At 49.3% G+C, this 20,313-nt stretch overlaps 2 protein-coding genes and 1 long non-coding RNA gene across 16 annotated transcripts in view; 2 read left to right on the top strand and 1 right to left on the bottom strand.

Annotated features, from left to right (window-relative positions):
* The window catches only part of LOC127487319 (uncharacterized), a 58,330-nt gene extending 42,841 nt beyond the window's left edge, over positions 1-15,489 (bottom strand). For 5 of the 13 annotated variants that reach the window (XR_011382953.1, XR_011382946.1, XR_011382957.1 and 2 more), the window contains exons 1-2: positions 14,485-15,489; positions 2,510-13,812 (exon numbers count right to left, since the gene is read on the bottom strand). This is a non-coding gene — a long non-coding RNA (uncharacterized lncRNA). The remainder of the gene's footprint in view (positions 1-2,509; positions 13,813-14,484) is intronic. The other 8 variants (XR_011382949.1, XR_011382947.1, XR_011382955.1 and 5 more) reach the window with 8 other exon arrangements.
* LOC103345062 (serine/threonine-protein kinase MARK2-like) lies at positions 7,805-9,743 on the top strand. The gene is made up of 2 exons (XM_008274098.3): positions 7,805-9,080; positions 9,206-9,743. The coding sequence occupies exons 1-2, from the start codon at positions 8,031-8,033 to the stop codon at positions 9,644-9,646; spliced, it is 1,491 nt and encodes a 496-aa protein (XP_008272320.2). The 5' UTR covers positions 7,805-8,030; the 3' UTR covers positions 9,647-9,743.
* Positions 15,490-15,846: 357 nt separating the features above from the next.
* Positions 15,847-17,552, top strand: LOC100354825 (MAP/microtubule affinity-regulating kinase 3-like). 2 transcript variants are annotated; one of them, XM_051832540.2, is made up of 3 exons: positions 15,847-16,737; positions 16,850-16,896; positions 17,022-17,552. In XM_051832540.2, exons 1-3 carry the CDS (start codon positions 15,847-15,849, stop codon positions 17,449-17,451), a joined length of 1,368 nt encoding a protein of 455 aa, XP_051688500.2. In that variant the 3' UTR covers positions 17,452-17,552. The 2 variants fall into 2 exon arrangements, with proteins under 2 accessions (XP_051688500.2, XP_008272318.3); XM_008274096.4 differs by having other exon boundaries at positions 15,847-16,896.
* The last annotated feature ends 2,761 nt before the right edge of the window (positions 17,553-20,313 follow it).

Here is a 20,313-nt window from a genome sequence, read left to right as displayed (position 1 = left end):
CCAGGAGCCAGGTACTTATCCTGGTCTCCCATGGGGTGCAGGGCCCAAGCACTTGGGCCATCCTCCACTGCACTCCCTGGCCACAGCAGAGAGCTGGCCTGGAAGAGGGGCAACCGGGACAGAATCTGGCGCCCCGACCGGGACTAGAACCTGGTGTGCCGGCACCGCAAGGTGGAGGATTAGCCTAGTGAGCCGTGGCGCCAGCCCCACAGTTTGTATTCTAATACACATAATTTAAAAATCCATTGCTTTTCAAGCACCCATAGTCCATTTCTACTGTTATGCTTGCCGTGTATATTAACAAGAAGTCCTATTTCTGCATATACATTGCAACACTACTTTATTCTGATTTTGTACATTCTCTACTTTATTAATCTTTTCTTATTCATGTATCATTCTTTCATTCTTTTAAGAATTGTCAGTAAATTACTGTGTGTAGGAATGTATGAGGAATAACTACTAAATTAAGTAACTACTAGGGGCTTTTTCTATCAATGAATGATGGAAATATGGACTGGAAGAGGAGCAACCGGAACTAGAAACTGGTGCCCATATCAGATGCTGGCACCACAGGCAGAGGATTAACCAAATGAGCCACAGTGCCGACCCCTCAACACTGTAAAGATCTTGACAGAAACCCACCATATTTATATCAAGGCATTGATTCACAAAGAGTAATTGCCTACCAATGGGGATGTGTGATGTGTGTAGATCAGGTATCTAAACCCTACAGTCTATGGGTCTTACCCAACTGGGGATTTATATAAATAAAGCTTTATTACAATACCACCATGTCAATTCCTTTATGTATTGTCTGTGGGTGTTAATGCAAAACTAAGTAGTTGTAACAGAGACTGTATGTCCCCTAACAAGATAGTAACCTGGTTGTTGACAGAAAATATCTGTGGGTCCTTGGCTTATGTGGAACAGATTTCTGACCATAAATTAATTTTATTGCTTAGTAGTCTGTGAGTGTGTGTGAGATATATATGAAGGCATATATAATATTAAATATATAATTTAATAAATAATATTTATATATAATGATTTAATATATAATATTAAATATATAATATATATTATGTATCAATTTAATATTGATGAGATGAGCCTAAACAATGATATAAGGGATACAAAAGGTATGACAATTATGAAATCAGATTGATTGAGACACTAAACTTTCTGTTCAGTAAAATTCCTTAACTTCTCACAAGTTTCAAAGACTGGGAGTAGACAGCAGGGAAACCTTGAGATGATGATAAGAAAATGGAGATTTGTGTATGGACACAGGAATTCAAGGGTACTAAAACTGCCCACACAAGTGGGTAGATACACAAACACAACTACATACATACTGAAGGATACTCTTGGCAGTGAAAAGACAACAATATAGGAAAAAAAAAAAAAAAAAAAAAAAGAAGAGGCCGGGCCATGGCTCACTTGGTTAATCCTCCACCTGCGGCACCAAAACCCCGGGTTCTAGTCCCAGTTGGGGTGCCAGAGTCTGTCCCGGTTGCTCCTCTTCCAGTCCAGCTCTCTGCTGTGCCCGGGAGTGCAGTGGAGGATGGCCCAGGTCCTTGGGCCCTGCACCCGTATGGGAGACCAGGAGGAGGCACCTGGCTCCTGGCTTCAGATCGGTGCAGTGCAGCGCACTGGCCATAGCAGCCACTTTGGGGGTGATCCAACAGAAAAAGGAAGACCTTTCTCTCTGTCTCTCTCTCTCTCTCACTGTCCACTATGCCTTTCAAAAAAAAAAAAAAAAAAAGACAGTGGTAGCTCATTCAGCATGCACGTGAATCACTTGCGGCTGTGGTGACAAAGCTGACTTTTAGTGTAAAGGGTCTCAGATGGCACTGAGGAGCTGCACTTCAGTGACATCAGTGCTTCTGGTCCGAGGACCACATTTGGAGAAGGGTGACACTGGTGTGCAAGAAGATCACTGGCACCGAGCTTTTTAGAAATTATTTAGGGGATGCGTTGTGGCAGAGCAGGTTATGCCCACCTGCCTCCACTTGCTACGATGACTGCATCCCACATCTGAGGGCAAGTTCAAGTTGCAGCTGTCCTGCTTCCAGTCTACCTCCTGGCTAATGTGCCTAGGAAGGCTACAGATGACAGCCCAAGGACCTGGGCGCTTACAACCCATGTGTGAACCCCCCGTTGGAGCTCCTGGCTCCTGGCTTCTGTATGATCCAGCCCTGGCTATTCTGGGCCATTTGAGGAGTGACCCAGGGAATGGAACATCTCTCTCCCTCCCTTTCTCTGTGGCTCTCCTTCTTTCTCTGCCACTCTGCTTTCAAATAAATTAAACATCTATAAAAAAATACCAAAGTTACGAAACATTGGTACCAAAATAAATAGATGCACTTTAAATAAATATATAGCTTGCATATATGTACATATTATATATATAATATACATATGTACATTATATTATATACATATTATATATAAAATATATACATATATTATATATACATGTATATATATAGCTTGTAAGAAAATTCACCTTCCTCTTTTCCCATCATTTCTGTGTCATGAAGGCCAATCCTCAGATGTAAGCACTTTGATCTCAGGCTATTGTTCCTGTAAGGAAACAAAGGAAAGAAAAAAAGGAAGAAGGCAAGAAACTAACTTGCGTTAATATGCAAAAATTATTTTGTAAAGGAAATTTTTTTTCCTGAACACGTAACAATTTCATCCTTCAATATTTTATAAATTTTCTATGCTATACTTCCAATCTCATCCTCTGTGTAATAGAACTTTTTAAATATGTTAATCAAAGGAAGGAGGGTAAAGTGGGAAGTATCACTATGTTCCTAAATTGGTATACATGAAATACATGTAATTTGTATAACTTAAATAAAAGTTTTTAAAAATAATAAATAAGATGTCTTCCTTTTGGTCTGGTGGAAGATGGCAGAATAGGGAGGGAGGTTGCTGCTCTAGTTTAGGGGAGGAAAGTTTTAATAAAAAGTGGAGAGAGTGCAGTTTTAGGGAAGGGCTAGGTAGAAAATGGCAAAGGAAACTCCATGCAAATTAGGGGGGATATTGTGGATCTATGTGGAAAGAGTAGAAGTGTACAGCTCAGGACCCCAGGAACCAACAGCCTCAGCACCAGCTTTGGAGTGAGGTGAGACCAGACTGCAGCAGCCCAAGCCACTGGCAATAAAGTTGCGGAAGAGCCTGGCTTGAGTCTGGCTTGGAGCCCTGTTGGGGAACGTGTACCTGACAACCTATAGGGAAAAAAGGGGGGCACATTTCTCTCTCCTCAACCATCCAGCACTGGCATCCTGTAACCAGCTGAGAGCGGGCAGGCACCATTTTGGACGTATGTAACAACTGTGCCAGCTCGTGTTCATGTGTCTTGCAACCAGCTGAGAGGAGACACCTGAGTCTGGCTGGGAGAATTGAGAGAGATGGGAGCTCCTGACTGTGGGAGCCTTGTGTGCTGGCACTGTGAAAACACTATGGCTGTGTGGGAGGGCACAGAGTGTGGCTGATTCTTTGTGCAGTTACCATGGGTGGCTCCACATGCTCCACCTGATTCCCTGATGAGATTCATTTATGCAGGATTCATTCTCACACCAAGGACCACAATGTTCCTTTGTGTTCTTGTGGCAGTGCAGTTGAAAATTATACCCACTGGGGCTACCGTCCAGGCATTGGTCTCCTTTGAGGTGAGGGGGTGAATGTGAGAATATGCCAACGGAGCAGAACAAACATCACCTATGATTAAAAAAAAAAAAAAAAGAGGAGATTTACTACACCCAATTTGGAAGTCACCTTGGACACTCCCCTCACCCTGGATCACTGACCAGAGCTTCCTGACCACACCTAGCACATGTCTCTGGTTATTCACTGAAGGAGTAGACACTCCTCTAAGCCACAGGGGCATAGTCCAAAGATAAAATCCATCATAGGGGAAAAAAATAGACCAAAAAGTATCACCACAAATGTCTAATAATAAATGCAGAAATTCAAGAAATAAGAATAAGAATGATGTCCCCAAAAGAACATAACACTTCAATATTAAAATGTGAAGAAGAGATTGAAAAAAGCCAGAAATGTAATTCAAAAAATTGATCATAGGATTACTTAGAAGTAATCAGAAGCAAATTCATGAACTAAAGAAATCTATACATGACAAGAATGAAAATTTTTCCCACAAAATTGAGATTTTAAAGACAAAACAAAATATTGGAAATCAACAGTTCTCTCAAACAAATAAAAATATAGTAGAAAGCCTTAAGAACAGACTTGGTGATGCAAGTTAGAAGACAAATCTCTGGAAGTTTAACAGTCAGACAAAAAGAAGAAGAAGGAGAGGGAGAAGGAGAAGAGGAAAAGGAGAAGAAGAAATTAGAAAACTAAGAAACAGTGTCAGAGATTTAGCGATTTATGGAATACTATCAAATGACCCAACATACAGGTCATAGGAGTTCCTGAGGCCATGGAAAGAGAGAATGGATTAGCAGGCCTTTTTTAATTAAATAATTGCAGAAAACGTTCCTAATTTGGAGAAAGAAAGGGACATCCAAATACAGGAAGCAACATAAAACTCCTAATAGACATGACCAGAAAAGATCTTCACCATGACATATTGTAGTTACTCTCCACAGTAAAACACAAAGAAAAGATTCGAAAATCTGCACAAGACAAATGCCAGATTGCTTTCAGAGGATCTCCAACTGGACGCTGAGCTAACTTCTCATCAAAAAACTCTAGGCTATGAGAGAATGGTGAGATACATTCCAAGTCTTAACAGAAAAAACTGTCAACCCAGAACACTGTACCTGCAAAGCTGGTACAGAAGTGGATCAGAAGTGAAGCAGCTATGACACAATGCAGCACTCATATGGGATGCCAGCGAACAATGGCTTTACCTACTATGCCAGTACACTAGCCCCGCTTTCTGTATTTCATAAAGAGAAGTTATACTGGCTTATCTCAGAGATACGATAACTATAAATCATTTTATTCTACAGTGTTTAATACATATAAAAATCTTTAAGTCAGCTTTAATAATTTGGTTTCTATATTGGAAAATTCAGGTTAAAAATGAACTTGAAATGAAGACATATTTCCATACATTGTAAAACCAAGATCAGTGCTAACAGATACTAAAGTTATGCAGATTCTTTTTTATTATCATTCAAGTTTTATTCCACATTTTACTGGAAATCCTAGCCACAGAAATTAGGCAAGAGAAAGAAATCAAGGGTATCCAAATTGAAGAATGAGGCCAAATCATAACTTTTGGCAAATGATATGAACGTACAAATAGAAAACTCCCAAAAACTCCATATTGCATACGTTCAGCAAAGTTTCAGGCTGTGAAGTCAACATACAATAACCAGCAGAAAGCAATCCCATGTTCAATACCTACACTAAAGAAAAAGGAAATATCTGGAAATACATGTGACCAAAGAGGTAAAATATCCCTACAATTAAAACTATGAGTCTTCAATGAAAGAAATTAAAGAGTATTTTAGATTGCGATTAGCCTGCAATACTTGTAACATTCAATATTTCAACACATAGACTCGGCATAAATTGATCCTACCAGACAATTAGTCTTCCTGGAGTTCTTATTTCTTTCTGGCTTTGCCGTCCTGTCCAGGGTCCTGTAGTTCAGGCTCAAAGATGCCTTTCACACAGAGAAGGCCTAGTGGTGAGGAATGTCCATGTACCTCCAAACTTCATGTTCAAACTGCAAGGTCAATGCTACAGTATAGAGGTGGGGAATGCAGGACTAGGGCTCCACTCTCTTTCACAGGATGAGTGAATTTCTTTTTTCTAAAAAAAGAAAATTATTTATTTATTTGAAAATCAGAGTTAAAGAGGGTGGGGGAAACGGAGAAAAAGATATCGACCAACTGCTGGTTCATTCCCCAAAGAGCCACAATTACCAGGGCTGGGTCAGGCCAGTCCTGAATTCCATCCAGGACTCCCAAAATACTTGGTACATCCTCTGCTGCGTTACCAGACATGACACTAGGGAGCTGGATTGGATGTTGAACACCCGGACCTCAATCAGCACCCACATGGATTGTTGGTGGAGCTGGGTTTAACCTGCTGGACTACAGTGTTGGCCACAGCCTACATGACTGTCTAACAAGGCTTTAAAGGGGGATGGTTTTGATATCACCATCTGAGTAAACCCCTGGAAGGCACAATTTTTCTTTGAAAATTATTGGATTAAAATGCAGATTAAGATGTTGGATTGCCGGAGCTGTGGCTCACTAAACTAATCCTCCGCCTTGCGGCACCAGCACACCGGGTTCTAGTCCCGGTAAAGGCACTGGATTCTATCCCGGTTGCCCCTCTTCCAGGCCAGCTCTCTGCTATGGCCTGGGAGTGCAGTGGAGGATGGCCCAAGTCCTTGGGCCCTGCAGCCCATGGGAGACCAGGATAAGCACCTGGCTCCTGCCATTGGATCAGCGCGGTGCACCGGCCGCAGCGCGCCGGCCGTGGCGGCCATTGGAGGGTGAACCAATGGCAAAAAGGAATACCTTTCTCTCTGTCTCTCTCTCTCACTGTCCACTCTGCCTGTCAAAAAAAAAAAAAAAAAAAGATGTTGGATTAAGGTGTGGTACTTTCTTAAGAGCTAAAACGCCACTCTCCACACATGTACTTGGCTCAACCAACCACAGCAAACCACCAGCCTTTCCACCTTCCATTTCTCTCTGAAGAAGGCTCAGCAGCAGCAGAGAGGGAGCGCTTTCCAGACAACGAGTCTGCTGGAGCCCTGACCTTCACCTTCCAGCCTGCAGAACAAACACTGAGGAATGAAGTTCTGTTCTTTATTCATGACTCCATTCAAGACACTTTGTGAGAGCAGCCCAGGAACCCTGAGACATCAAACATGCGTCAGTTTCTCCCTGCTTTTCTAAGGACAATTTGGAGAATGCTGACACTTGGTTGGCCTTCCGTACCTGGACTATACCCACCCAGAGCTCCCTTCTGGTCCTCCAGGGGTTCTAACGAGAAATCTGGTGAGGATCTTAGGGGGAAAGGATTATGAAAGATGCCCTTCTCTCAGCTGTGTCCATTATAGTAATGTGCCTGGTGGTGTCAGGGGCAACGGGACACTTTGTCAAGGATATCATGATGCCAGAGAAGTTGTAGCAACATTCAGAGACCTATCATTCAGGGTTAAAGGCAATGGGATGTGTCTCTGCAGTGTAGACCATCAGAGGTCTTAAAGACCCCACAAATGTTATCAGTTCTTAAGGAGAAAGGAAAAGGCCATAGGTGCATCCTACGTGTTTAAAGTTCAAATTGTAAACATCAGTTTGTATCACCAATCTAAGCCAGAAGCTCTTGGGGTCTTTGATATTAAGAGAAAGCTGGTTGAGGAAACCCCCGAGGATTAGCTGTGGCTGTGATTGGTGCCTGCCGGTCTCTGACTTCATAAGGACCAACTGTGGTGAAATAGAAAGTCGTGCAAGTCCCTGCCGGACTGCTATTGGCCCATTTCTCGCTCTGACTTCATAAGGAGCCCTGTGATGACAGGATTCCACACGCCTATATAAGCGGCTGCACGGCCCAGGTTTTTGTCCGCTTTACCAGGGAGCTATTTCGGTGACCTGTGTGCTTGGACCCCTCTTTGCTTGCGCTTGTGTTGGTTGGTGTCAGTGTGCTGTTTTGTTTGTTTGTTTGTTTCTTGTTCTATTTGGTTTTTTCTTTCCCCCATTTGGATTTAGTTTGTTTTTTTCCTCCTATTTCTTTTTTGGCCCATTGTGTCTTTTTTTGCAGTTTTTTTCGTTTTTGGCTTCCCGCATCTGTAGCTAGACAGCGCGGCTAGATCTCAGAGTGTTAGTGTAGCTATTTAGTGTTTGTTGTTTTGGAGTTTTTCTGGTTTTTGTTTTCTGTTTTGGTTAGATAGGACTTAGTCTTGCCACTGTGTTTGATAAGTGTAGTTAGTATAGGTAGTGTGGTACGGTAGTCAGCTCAGCAGGTAGTCCCCTTGTTGTCCCTTTATTTTCTTAGTTATTGTAGTTAGGGTAGCTCCTTAGTTAGTGTGTATGGACAGGAATATTAGCCAGAGCAGAGCAGAGAGCGTAGTTAGGGACACCAGCCTGGAAGGCCGTGAGGACCTGGATGCCATCGACAGCTCACAGGTTGAGCTCCAGTTGCTGTCGGCCCTGGGCAGGGGCAGCTTCGGCATGGTGGTGCTGGCCCGCCAGGCGTCCAGCCAGCGGCAGGTGGCTGTGAAGCTCTTCCATTTACACGCCGGCGACCCATTCGGCACCAGGCGAGTGACGCAAGAGGCCAGCATCTTGCAGCTCCTGAGGCACCCGAATATCGTGCAGCTGCTGGAGGTGGGTCGCGTCGGCCATTACCACTGCCTGGTGATGGAGCTGATGGACGGGGGCGACCTCTACCAGCACGTAATGAGGCGGGGCGGCCTGCCAGAGCCCGAGGTCATGGTCATGTTTGCCCAAGTCCTGGCGGCTGTGGCCCACTGCCACGCACAGCGGGTGGCGCACAGGGACCTCAAGCTGGGGAACCTGCTGCTGGACTCTCAGCTCAACGTGAAGCTGGCGGACTTTGGGCTCAGCTGCCATCTGCCCGAGGGCGAGCTGGTGCAGGGCTTCCGCGGGACCCCAGAGTACAGCGCCCCCGAGGTGTTCCGGCAGGAGCCGTATGATCCATTCGCAGCAGACCTTTGGAGCCTGGGGGTCATCCTCTTTGCCATGCTGGCGGGGGCCATGCCCTTCAGCGGGAACGACTTGGTGGAGCTGCGGGACTGCATCCAGAGGGGGAGCTACGAGCTCCCGTGTGCGGCCAGCCCAGCCCTGGAGGAGCTCCTGAGCTCACTCCTCAGCCCAGACCCCTGCGACAGGCCTACAGCGGAATCTGCCCGCCAGCAATGGTGGTTTGACCCCTTACAAGAGGAAACTGAGGGCGAGGAGGTGACCGTGGTGCAGCCCCTGGGGGTTCCCGAGGACCCAGACGCCCAGGAGTACCTGGCGGGCCTGGGTCTGCTTCCGGACGCTGGAGCCTCGGTGCCATCTGGTCCTGCAGGATCCAGCCGGATGTCCCTGCAGCCGGACTCCCGGAGCCTGGAGCAGGTACAGCCCTGTTGGCAGAGCGCGGGTCTGGCCGTGGTCTCCCCGCACAGCCTCACGGTTTTGTGGGAATGAGGGAGGTGCGGAGCGCATCTGTCTCCCTCACCCGTCTTCCCCTCTCTCCTCAGGGACACAGGGAGCCCGAGCCTGAGCTGGAGTCCAAGTCCGAGGCGGAGTCGGATTCAGACTTGGTGCTGGAGCCGGAGCCCATGCCCAAGCCGGAACCTAAGCCAGATTCTGCCGTTGCTGCCCCCGTGCTGGCCGTTTCCCTCCCTGGACAGCTGCAGGAGAGGAGCTCTGGTGCCAGCCCAGCCCCCGAGCCTGTCCCTGTGCCTGCCCCCTCCACCCCCAGCCCCAGGAGCAGTCCGCACCTGGTGGTGCCAGAGGTCCCAGCAGCTGAGCCTGAGGAGGCTGGGCCCTCAGCATCGGCCTCTGTCCCGAGCAAGGGCCGGCAGGGGCTGGGCAGGAGGATTGGCAGGAGCATCCTCAGATTCCTCCTGCGTGCCTGCTGCCTGCCGGCCCCAGCCAGAGGCCCTGGCCCCCGCAGCCGAAAGGTGGCCCCCAGGTAGCCTGCCTCAGTGAGCAAGCTGAGCTGCCTGAGGGCTCTCATTTCTTGAGAGCTTTCTGTGCTTCTCGTCAATAAAAAGCTAAGCTTTATCCATGGAACTGTCGTGTGTGGTGTTTGGGTCCTGGTGTGCACCTTGGCGTGGTTGGATGGAGTTGACTACCAGACGGATCTCCCCTGGACAAGGACGGCCCCCTCTCGTTGCTCTGGGGCTGTCACACAGGCTGACCTCCTGGACCTGAGAAGAGAGCGATGGCTCCCAGAAGCTGGCTGGAGGGGAGGTTGATGGTGGTTATTGGTGGGTGGGGGATTGGGTGTGGGTGGTGCGAGTAGGAGGGAGGGTCTGGGGTGTGGGAGTTTTTGTTTGGGAGGTGGAGGTGAGGGAGGAGAGCATGGTGAGGCTTGTGGAGGGGGACGGGTAAGGGGGGGGGAGGCTCAAACGTGCACAGTTGCTCCTCCACAGGAAGGGTTCCTGGATCTGTGACACAGCAGGGAGGTCCTGTCACTAGTGATGTGCATGGAGGCCGAGCTGAGAGTGTCCACAGGCAATGTCCACCTGCACTGCCATTGGAGAACATGACCCCACTCCTGCGGGCCATGTTCCTGACATTACAGTGTGCGGGATTGGCCAGCTGTGGACTCGGGCAGCTGCAGGTGGGAGCTGGGCAGGAATTCCTACTGTGGCCTGGGTTCAGCAGAAAACAGAGGCTGCCATGTAGTAGTTTTCTGAAAGTGTTCAGGACATTGGTTCACCTGGCCCCTTCCTGGACATCCATAGCTGACTTTGCAAACAGTAGGGAACTGAAATAGAGTTGGGGGCTGTTTATAGAGGACAGGGCCTCTCGACACCACCAGGGGAAGCTGTGGACATGGAGCACTCCACACCCATGTTACATGTCTTAACTCCATGCTTCAAGGAGTTGCGAGTTTGTTCTTAGGTCATGATCATTTCTGTCACACACATCTGAAGGTAGCATGGATGCTCCGCCAAGATGGATCACAGCCCTCTGGCTCTTCTGCCTCCTCCCTGGGCAGAATTGGTGCTGCACTGCGCTCCAGCTTATGCAGGGGGGCAGGCCCTTCTTGGAGGCCTCGGGGAAGTTACAGGGAAAAGTGACTCCAGAGAAATCTCAAGGTCAGCTCCAGGAGGGACAAGTGGGTCATGGTGATCCTGATGGATAAGGCTGTAAGCTGTGTGCAGGGCAGAGGTGCAGACAGTATGTGTGAGCTCTTTGGGGAAGTCTTTCCTTTGGGGTGAACTACAGTGGTCATGGCCAGGTATAGACCTGGGTCCTCCCCATCCAGGTGAAACTGTCCTTCTCCTTGAGGGCAGGGCTGGGGCACAAGAAGCAGGCAGGGATGGGGTGGCAGGCTTGTTGCCCCCGTCTGCTCCCTGGTGTGGATTTTCTTGATGCCCTGCTGCACATAAAGTGTGGACTCCCAATGTGGCTGTTTTTCAAACCCATGCCAGGCTCTGTCCTGTTCAGGGCAGGACACAGCTCCTCCCCTCACACTGGGGACCTTCGCTTACCTGCCCCCTGCCCGCCTTTCCCTCTGCACACATTGGACAGCCTTCTTAGACACAGATCTTGGGCCACCTCTGGGTCTTTGCATGAGCTCCTTCGTCCCTGAGAAGCCAGCAGGCTGGGGTATCCAATCCAGAATCTGGAACTGCATCTGGGTCTGCCATGTTGGGTGTCAGGGACCCAAGGACTTGGGTGTTCACCTGCTGCCTCTCAGCGTGCGATTAGAAACGTGAAGTCGAATGCAGTGGCAGGACTGGAACCCAGGTACTAGGACAGGGCATGTGTGCATCCCAAGTGGGGTCTTAAACCCTGTCCCAGACACCTGCGCCTCTTGGGTCTTATTTCAGCTAATGAACTCTATCTCAATGCTGCTATAGAGACTGTGCTTTTCTGTTTTTGAATCTTTACAATGCACTGCCTGAAAACATGAGTAGATGTATTTCAGGTATCACTTACAGAGATCGTATATTTCAGGTTCCCTTCAAAATTCTCACCAAGAAACACTGACAATCCGGTAATCCACTCTTTTGCAACTGTGACATTATCTTTGGTTCTGTCAAAGAAAAAAAATCTGAAAATAGTGTTCATCAGTAAGTTTTAATTTGCATCTATTTTATAATTCAACAACAGGTATGCCAGAATAGGTTGAAAACATTTCGTGGGAAGTAAATGGGAGACATTTTGTTGCAATATTCCTGAAGCAGTCAAAATTGGGGGAAATACGTTTCCTGTCCTATATTTTTAGAGATTTGAATGGCTGAGTTAGAGAGAGAGGACAGAGAGAAAGAGAGCTAGAGAGAGCTAGAGAGAGAGAAACTAGGGGAGAGCCAGAGAGCGAGGGAGGGAGAGAGAGAGAGACAGAGGGAGAGAGAGGGAGGGGAGAGAGAGAGAGGGAGAGAGAGAGAGAAAGAGAGAGAGATTCATCAGCTCATTCACATCTAAGAAGGCCACACTGACCAAGGCTAGGACAGGCTAAAGTCAGGAGCCAGGAGCTTCATTAAGGTCTCCCACTTGGGTGGCAGGGCCCCCAGAATGTGGGCCATATTACACTGCTTTTCAAGGCCCAGTAGTAGGGAGCTGGGTCAGCAGTGGAGCATCCTGCTCAGGAACTGGTGGTGCCCACTGTGGGTGTCGGCACTCCAGGCAGCAGCTTATCAGAGTATGCCACAATTTGCTGCCCCTCCTCCACTCACTCCTAGAACCTTTTAAAATGATGTTTAAATAATCATTTTTCAAGGCAGAGCAACAGAGAAAGGGAGAGTCAGGGAGAGAGAGAGCTGCTGGTTCATGCCTGAAATGGCTGCAACAGCTGGGGTTAGGCCAGGCTGAAGCCAGGAGCCAGGAGCTCCATCAGGAAGTCAGAGCACACCATTTGATGTGGATGCTGGTGTCACAGGCAGCAGCTCCACCCCATGAGTCCTGACACCGGCCCCTCCCCTCACATTTGAAAAGGAACAAGTCATTCTCCTGCAACAGCACTTATGGACTGCATTTCTGATGCTTTGTACAGTACCAGGGGCCAGTGCAGATCACCACTGTGATAATTCCTACCATGTGGCAGTGACCTACAATGTGGCAGTGACCCAGATGTGGCCAGCACTGTGGGACGACATGGAAAGCCACCCCCTGAGACACTGGCACCCATCTGTGTCTGGGCTGACTCACTTCTGATCCTCTCTTTGCTCATTGCCTGGGAAAAGAGCAAAAGTTAGCCAGGTGTTCACCTGCTCTGACTTCATAATGCCCAATTGTCATGAAATAGAAATTCATGCCAGTCCCTGCTGGACTGCCATTGGTCCCTTTTCTATGAGTCTTCTGTCTCTGTGGCCTGCTTCCCATGTTGGATAATTCCCTCCTTTTAAATTCTATCAATTATAACGTGATTTCTATAATGGGAAATTCAGGTTAAAAATGAACAATATGCATTGAAATGAAAACATATTTCTAGATATTGGCCATCCCAGATCAATGCTAAAAGGCACTAAAATGTACAGAAATTCCTTTTTTTAACTGAAATTTTATTCAACATGATACTGGAAGGCCTACCCCAGAGAAATTGGGCAAGAAAAACAAAGGACCTCCAAACTGGAAAGGAGGAAGTCAAATTGTCACTGTTGGCAATTGAAATGATCTTAGAGAACCCCTAAGGTGCAACCAAAAACCTGATAGAACTAAGACATGCAGCAAAGTTGTAGGCTACAAAGTCGATGTACAAAACCAGTAGCACTGTTATACACCGAAACTGAATCATCCGGAAAAGAAACCTAGAGAGCAATCCCATACCCAAGGGCTACAATAAAGAAAAAGAATACCCAAGAATAAGTGTAATCAAGGAGACAAAAAAAATTCTATAACAAAGCCTGAAAACACGGATGAAAGAAATTGAAGAGTATCTTTAAATTGGGGAGTAGTATGCAATACTTGTAGATTTATGGGCTACAGTCCACTATTCCAATGCACATACCCAGCACAATGTGATCCTACCAGACAATTAGCCTTCCCAGAGATCTTCTTTCTTTATGGCTTTGGGTCCTCTGCAGGGTCCTGTCGTTCAGCCTCAAAGATCCCTTTCATGCAGGGCAGGTCTAGTGGTGAAAACTGTCCACGTCCCTCCAAACCTCATGATCGAATTTCAAGGTTGATGCTACAGTGTAAAGAGAAGGGGAACCCAGGGTTAGGGCTCCACTCTCTTTTAAAGGATGAATGAGTTTCTCTTTTCTAACACTCGCACACGCACACACACACACACACACATACACACACACATTGATTTATTTGAAAGTCAGAGTTACAGAGAGCAAAGGTGGGAGGCAGAGAGAGAGGGTGGCGAGAGTGAGGGAGAGGAAGGAGAGATAACTTCCAACTGCTGGTTCACTCCCCAAATGGCTTCAATTGCTATCTCTGTGTCAGGCCAAAGGCAGGAGCCCAGAACTCCATCCAGGTCTCCCACACGGGTGGCAGAGGCCCAAATATTTGATCCATCATCTGTTGCTTTCCCAGGCACAATAGCAGGTAGCTGGTTTGGAAGTGGAGCCAGGCCTCCAACCAGCACCCACATGGGATGCTGGTGTAGCAGGGTTTAACCTGCTGGACTGCAGTGTCAGCCGCAGGCTACCTGTCTGTCTAAAGGGCTTGACGGGGTGAGGTCTGTGCTTTCACCACCTGAGGACACCCCAGGAAGCCATGATCTTTCCTTAAAATTTACTGGGGAGTTTTGGACTAAGGTGTGGTACTTTTTTAAGGACGACAACACCATTTTGCACACATGTACTTAGCTTCAACCAACCACAGCAAACCACCAGCCTTCCCATCTTACCATCTCTCTCTGAAGAAGGCTCAGCAGCAGCAGAGAGGGAGCGCTTTCCAGACAACGAGTCTGCTGGAGCCCTGACCTTCACCTTCCAGCCTGCAGAACAAACACTGAGGAATGAAGTTCTGTTTTCCATGACTCCGTTCACGACACTCTGTTGGAGTAGCCCAAGAACCCTGAGACATCTGGAAATGCCTCCATTTCTTCCTGCTTTTCTAAGGACAAGTTGGAGGATGCAGCTCTCTCAGCTGACACTTGGTTGGCCTCCGTACCTGGACTATACCCACCCAGAGCTGCCTTCTGGTCCTCCAGGGGTTCTAACGAGAAATCTGGTGAGGATCTTAGGGGGAGAGGATGAAGAAAGATGCCTTCCTCTCAGTTCTGTCAATGAGAATAATGTGCCTGGTGGTGTCAGGGGCAACAGAACACTTTGTCAAGGATATCATGATGCCAGAGAAGTTGTAGCAACATTCAGAGACCTATCATTCAGGGTTAAAGGCAATGGGATGTGTCTCTGCAGTGTAGACCATCAGAGGTCTTAAAGACCCCACAAATGTTATCAGTTCTTAAGGAGAAAGGAAAAGGCCATAGGTGCATCCTACGTGTTTAAAGTTCAAATTGTAAACATCAGTCTGTATCACCAATCTAAGCCAGAAACTCTTGGGGTCTTTGATATTGTTTAAGAGGAAACTTGTTGAGGAAACCCCCGAGGATTAGCTGTGGCTGTGATTGGTGCCCGCCCATCTCTGACTTCATAAGGACCAACTGTGGTGAAATGGAAAGTCGTGCAAGTCCCTGCCGAACTGCCATTGGCCCATTTCTCGCTCTGACTTCATAAGGAGCCCTGTGATGACAGGATTCCACACGCCTATATAAGCGGCTGCGCGGACCAGGTTTTTGTCCGCTTTACCAGGGAGCTATTTCGGTGACCTGTGTGCTTGGACCCATCTTTGCTTGCGCTTGTGTTGGTTGGTGTTGGTGTGCTGTTTTGTTTGTTTGTTTGTTTCTTGTTCTATTTGGTTTTTTCTTTCCCCCATTTGGATTTAGTTTGTTTTTTTCCTCCTATTTCTTTTTTGGCCCATTGTGTCTTTTTTTGCAGTTTTTTTCGTTTTTGGCTTCCCGCATCTATAGCTAGACAGCGCGGCTAGATCTCAGAGTGTTAGTGTAGCTATTTAGTGTTTGTTGTTTTGGAGTTTTTCTGGTTTTTGTTTTCTGTTTTGGTTAGATAGGACTTAGTCTTGCCACTGTGTTTGATAAGTGTAGTTAGTATAGGTAGTGTGGTACGGTAGTCAGCTCAGCAGGTAGTCCCCTTGTTGTCCCTTTATTTTCTTAGTTATTGTAGTTAGGGTAGCTCCTTAGTTAGTGTGTATGGACAGGAATATTAGCCAGAGCAGAGCAGAGAGCGTAGTTAGGGACACCCACCTGGAAGGCCGTGAGGACCTGGATGCCATCGACAGCTCACAGGTTGAGCTCCAGTTGCTGTCGGCCCTGGGCAGGGGCAGCTTCGGCATGGTGGTGCTGGCCCGCCAGGCTTCCAGCCAGCGGCAGGTGGCTGTGAAGTTTTTTCATTTACATGCTGGCGACCCCTTCGGCACCAGGCGAGTGACGCAAGAGGCCAGCATCATGCAGCTCCTGAGGCACCTGAATATCGTGCAGCTGCTGGAGGTGGGTCGCGTCGGCCATTACCACTGCCTGGTGATGGAGCTGGTGGACGGGGGCAACCTCTACCAGCACGTGATGAGGCGGGGCGGCCTGCCAGAGCCCGAGGTCATGGTCATGTTTGACCAAATCCTGGCGGCTGTGGCCCACTGCCACGCACAGCGGGTGGCGCACAGGGACCTCAAGCTGGGGAACCTGCTGCTGGACTCTCAGCTCAACGTGAAGCTGGCGGACTTTGGGCTCAGCTGCCATCTGCCCGAGGGCGAGCTGGTGCAGGGCTTCCGCGGGACCCCGGAGTACAGCGCCCCCGAGGTGTTCCGGCAGGAGCCGTATGATCCATTCGCAGCAGACCTTTGGAGCCTGGGGGTCATCCTCTTTGCCATGCTGGCAGGGGCCATGCCCTTCAGCAGGAACGACTTGGCGGAGCTGCGGGACTGCATCCAGAGGGGGAGCTACGAGCTCCCGTGTGCGGCCAGCCCGGCCCTGGAGGAGCTCCTGAGCTCACTCCTCAGCCCAGACCCCTGCGACAGGCCTACAGCGGAATCTGCCCGCCAGCAATGGTGGTTTGACCCCTTACGAGAGGAAGCTGAGGGCGAGGAGGTGATCGTGGTTCAGCCCCTGGGGGTTCCCGAGGACCCAGACGCCCAGGAGTACCTGGCGGGCCTGGGTCTGCTTCCGGACGCTGGAGCCTCGGTGCCATCTGGTCCTGCAGGATCCAGCCGGATGTCCCTGCAGCCGGACTCCCAGAGCCTGGAGCAGGTACAGCCCTGTTGGCAGAGCGCGGGTCTGGCCGTGGTCTCCCCGCACAGCCTCACGGTTTTGTGGGAATGAGGGAGGTGCGGAGCGCATCTGTCTTCCTCACCCGTCTTCCTCTCTCTCCTCAGGGACACAGGGAGCCCGAGCCTGAGCTGGAGTCCAAGTCCGAGGCGGAGTCGGATTCAGACTTGGTGCTGGAGCCGGAGCCCATGCCCAAGCCGGAACCTAAGCCAGATTCTGCCGTTGCTGCCCCTGTGCTGGCCGTTTCCCTCCCTGGACAGCTGCAGGAGAGGATCCCTGGTGCCAGCCCAGCCCCCGAGCCCGTCCCTGTGGCCGCCCCCTCCACCCCCAGCCCCAGGAGCAGTCCGCACCTGGTGGTGCCAGAGGTCCCAGCAGCTGAGCCTGAGGAGCCTGGGACCTCAGCATCGGCCTCTGTCCCGAGCAACGGCCGGCAGGGGCTGGGCAGGAGGATTGGCAGGAGCATCCTCAGATTCCTCCTGCGTGCCTGCTGCCTGCCAGCCCCAGCCAGAGGCCCTGGCCCCCGCAGCCGAAAGGTGACCCCCAGGTAGCCTGCCTCAGTGTGCAAGCTGAGCTGCCGGAGGGCTCACATTTCTTGAGAGCTTTCTGTGCTTCTCGTCAATAAAAATCTAAACTTTATCCATGGAACTGTCGTGTGTGTTGCGTTGGGTGCACCTTGGCATGGTTGGATGGAGTTGACACCCAGATGAATCTCCCCTGGACAAATACGGTCTCCTCTTCTAGCTCTGGGGCTGACACACAGGCTGACCTCCTGGACCTGAGAAGAGAGCGATGGCTCCCAGAAGCTGGCTGGGGGTGGGGGTTTGGGTAGATGTGGGGTAGAGGTTGGTGGGTGATTGGATGTGGGGTGTGGGAAAGGTGGGAGGGTCTGGGGTGTGGGAGTTTTGGGGAGGTGGAGGTGAGGGAGGAGAGCATGGTGAGGCTTGTGGAGGGGGAGGGAGTTAAGGGAGATAGTGAGAGGTTCAAACATGCACAGTTGCTGCTACACAGGAAGGAGGGTCCATGGATCTGTGACAAAGCAGGTAGGTCCAGTCATTCGTGATGTGCATGGAGGCAGAGCTGAGAGTGTCCATACCCAATGTGCACCTGCATTGCCAATGGAGAAAAAAAAAAACCACTCCGAAGGCCAAGGACTCTGACATCACAATGTATGGGACTGGCCAGTTGTAGACGCAGACAGCTACCCTTGGGAGCTGGGCAGGAATTCCAGCTGTGGCCTGGGCTCAGCAGAGAACAGAGGCAGCCACATACCAGGGGTTTCTCTGCAGGTGTTCAGGACACTGGGTCATCTGGCCCAGCCTGGCATTCCAAAGCTGCTGTGCAAACAGGAGGGAGGTAACAGTAGAACTGGGGGCTGCCTGCAGAGCAGAGGGCCCCTCGGGCTCTACCTGGGGAAGCTGTGGACACGGAGCCCTCTGCACCCAGGTTATTTGTCTTAGCTCCATGTTTCCTGGGGTTGGGAGCTAGTTCTAGGGAATGATCATTTCTTTCAAATCTGAAGGTAACATGGAGGCTCCACCAAGATGGATCACAGCCCTTTTGCTGTTCTGCCTCCTCCTGGCACAGAATCAGGGCTGTGGGTGCTCCAGCTTCAGCAGGTGGTCAGGCCATTCTTGGAGGCCTCAGGGAAGTCACAGGGAGAAGTGACTTCAGAGAAATCTCAAGGGCACCCCCAAGAGTGACAATGGTGATCCTGACGGGATAAGGCTGTGAGCTATGTCCAGTGCAGACATGCAGACACTCTGTGTGAGCTCCCAGCACACAGGTGATGTGGCAACTGTTGTAAGAGGTGCAGGAACACAGGTCTTGCTGGTGTGTGTGCACCTGCCCCAAGTCCACAACACAATGACAAGTCACTATAAGCAGGCCCTGTGTGGAGTCCCAGAGGTGGGCTGGGCAGAGCCCCAAGTAGCCTTGCTTCTTCTGACCTTGCTGCTGTGTTCCCTAACTGGCCAGTGCCCAGTGTCCTGGGCCTTTCTCCATGATGTGTCCCCTTCCTGGGAGCTGTGGCCTGGAGCAATCCTGGGAGGCTTCAGCGCCTGAAGAGAGACTGATGGAAAGAGACAGCAGCCTGGAGGGCCTGGGGGCTGGCGGGCAGGCACCTTTGTAAATCAGGTTCCAGGGCCCCAGTCACCTGCATTTCCATGTGAGGCATGAATGTGAACTTTGGGAAGTGCCTCAGGGCCTTTCTCTGGGGAACTCTTTCCTTTGCAGTGCCCTACAGTGGTCATGTCCAGGTAGAGATCTGGGTCCCCCCCATTCAGGTGAGATTGCCCTTCACCCTGAGGGCAGGGCTAGGGAAGCAAGAAGCAGGCAAGGATGGGGTGGCAGGCTTGGTGCCCCCATTTGTACCTCAGTGTGGATTTTCTTTATCAACAGAAACACAATTGTGAAATCCCACTGTTGCTGTCCTTCAAACCCATGCTGGGCTCTGTCCCCTTCAGGGCAGGACACAGCTCCTCCTCTCACACTAGGGACCTTTGCTCACCTGCCCCCTGCCCACCTTTCCCTCTGCACACATTGGACGGCCTTGTTAGACACAGATCTTGGGCCACCTCTGGGCCACTGTATGTGCTCTTTTCTCTCTGGGAACCCAGCAGGCCAGGGTCACCAGTCCATGATCTGGAACTGCATCTGGGTCTCCCATGTTGGGTGTCAGTGACCCAAGGACTTGGGTGTTCACCTGCTGACTCTCAGAGTGTGTGTGAGTAGGAATGGGGAATCAAACGTAGTGCCAGAACTGGAACCTAGCCACCAGAGCAGGCATAAGTGCCTCCCAAGTGGGGTCTGGACACCTTCCCCAGACACCTACACTTCTCTGAATTTTATTTAAGCTCTAATGAACTATATCTCAATGCTGCTATAGAGAACAGTGCTTTTCCATCTTTGAATCTTTAAACATGCACTGCATGCAAACATCTATTTCAATGGGAGGTGTTACCTACAAGAAATCTTACACTTCAGCTTTTCTTCAAAAGTCTGTCCAAGAGCCACTGACAATCCTTTCATCCACCATTCAGTGTTTAAGGGATCAATTCAACAGTAAGATGTGACTGTAGTAAATGTGCACAAACCTAGTTACAGGGCACTTGGCTATTTAAAAGATATTTTAGTGGATACAATGGGAAACATAGACTCCCATACAACAGTAATGGGGCACTACAAAACTTCACTTTCAGCAATGGACAGATCAATCAGACAGAAAATAAGCAAGGAAACAACAGAGTTAATTGACACTATAGACCAAATGGACCTAACAGGTATCTATAGAACTTTTCAGTGTATTCAGTTGCAGAATACACATTCTTCTCAGCAGTACATGGAACTTTCTCTAGGATAGACCACATGCTAGGCCATAAAGCAAGTTTCAGCAAATTAAAA

Source organism: Oryctolagus cuniculus, chromosome 16, assembly GCF_964237555.1.
Source record: "Oryctolagus cuniculus chromosome 16, mOryCun1.1, whole genome shotgun sequence".
NCBI classification, from domain to species: Eukaryota; Metazoa; Chordata; class Mammalia; order Lagomorpha; family Leporidae; genus Oryctolagus; species Oryctolagus cuniculus.
This window is presented reverse-complemented; position numbering and strand designations above follow the sequence as displayed.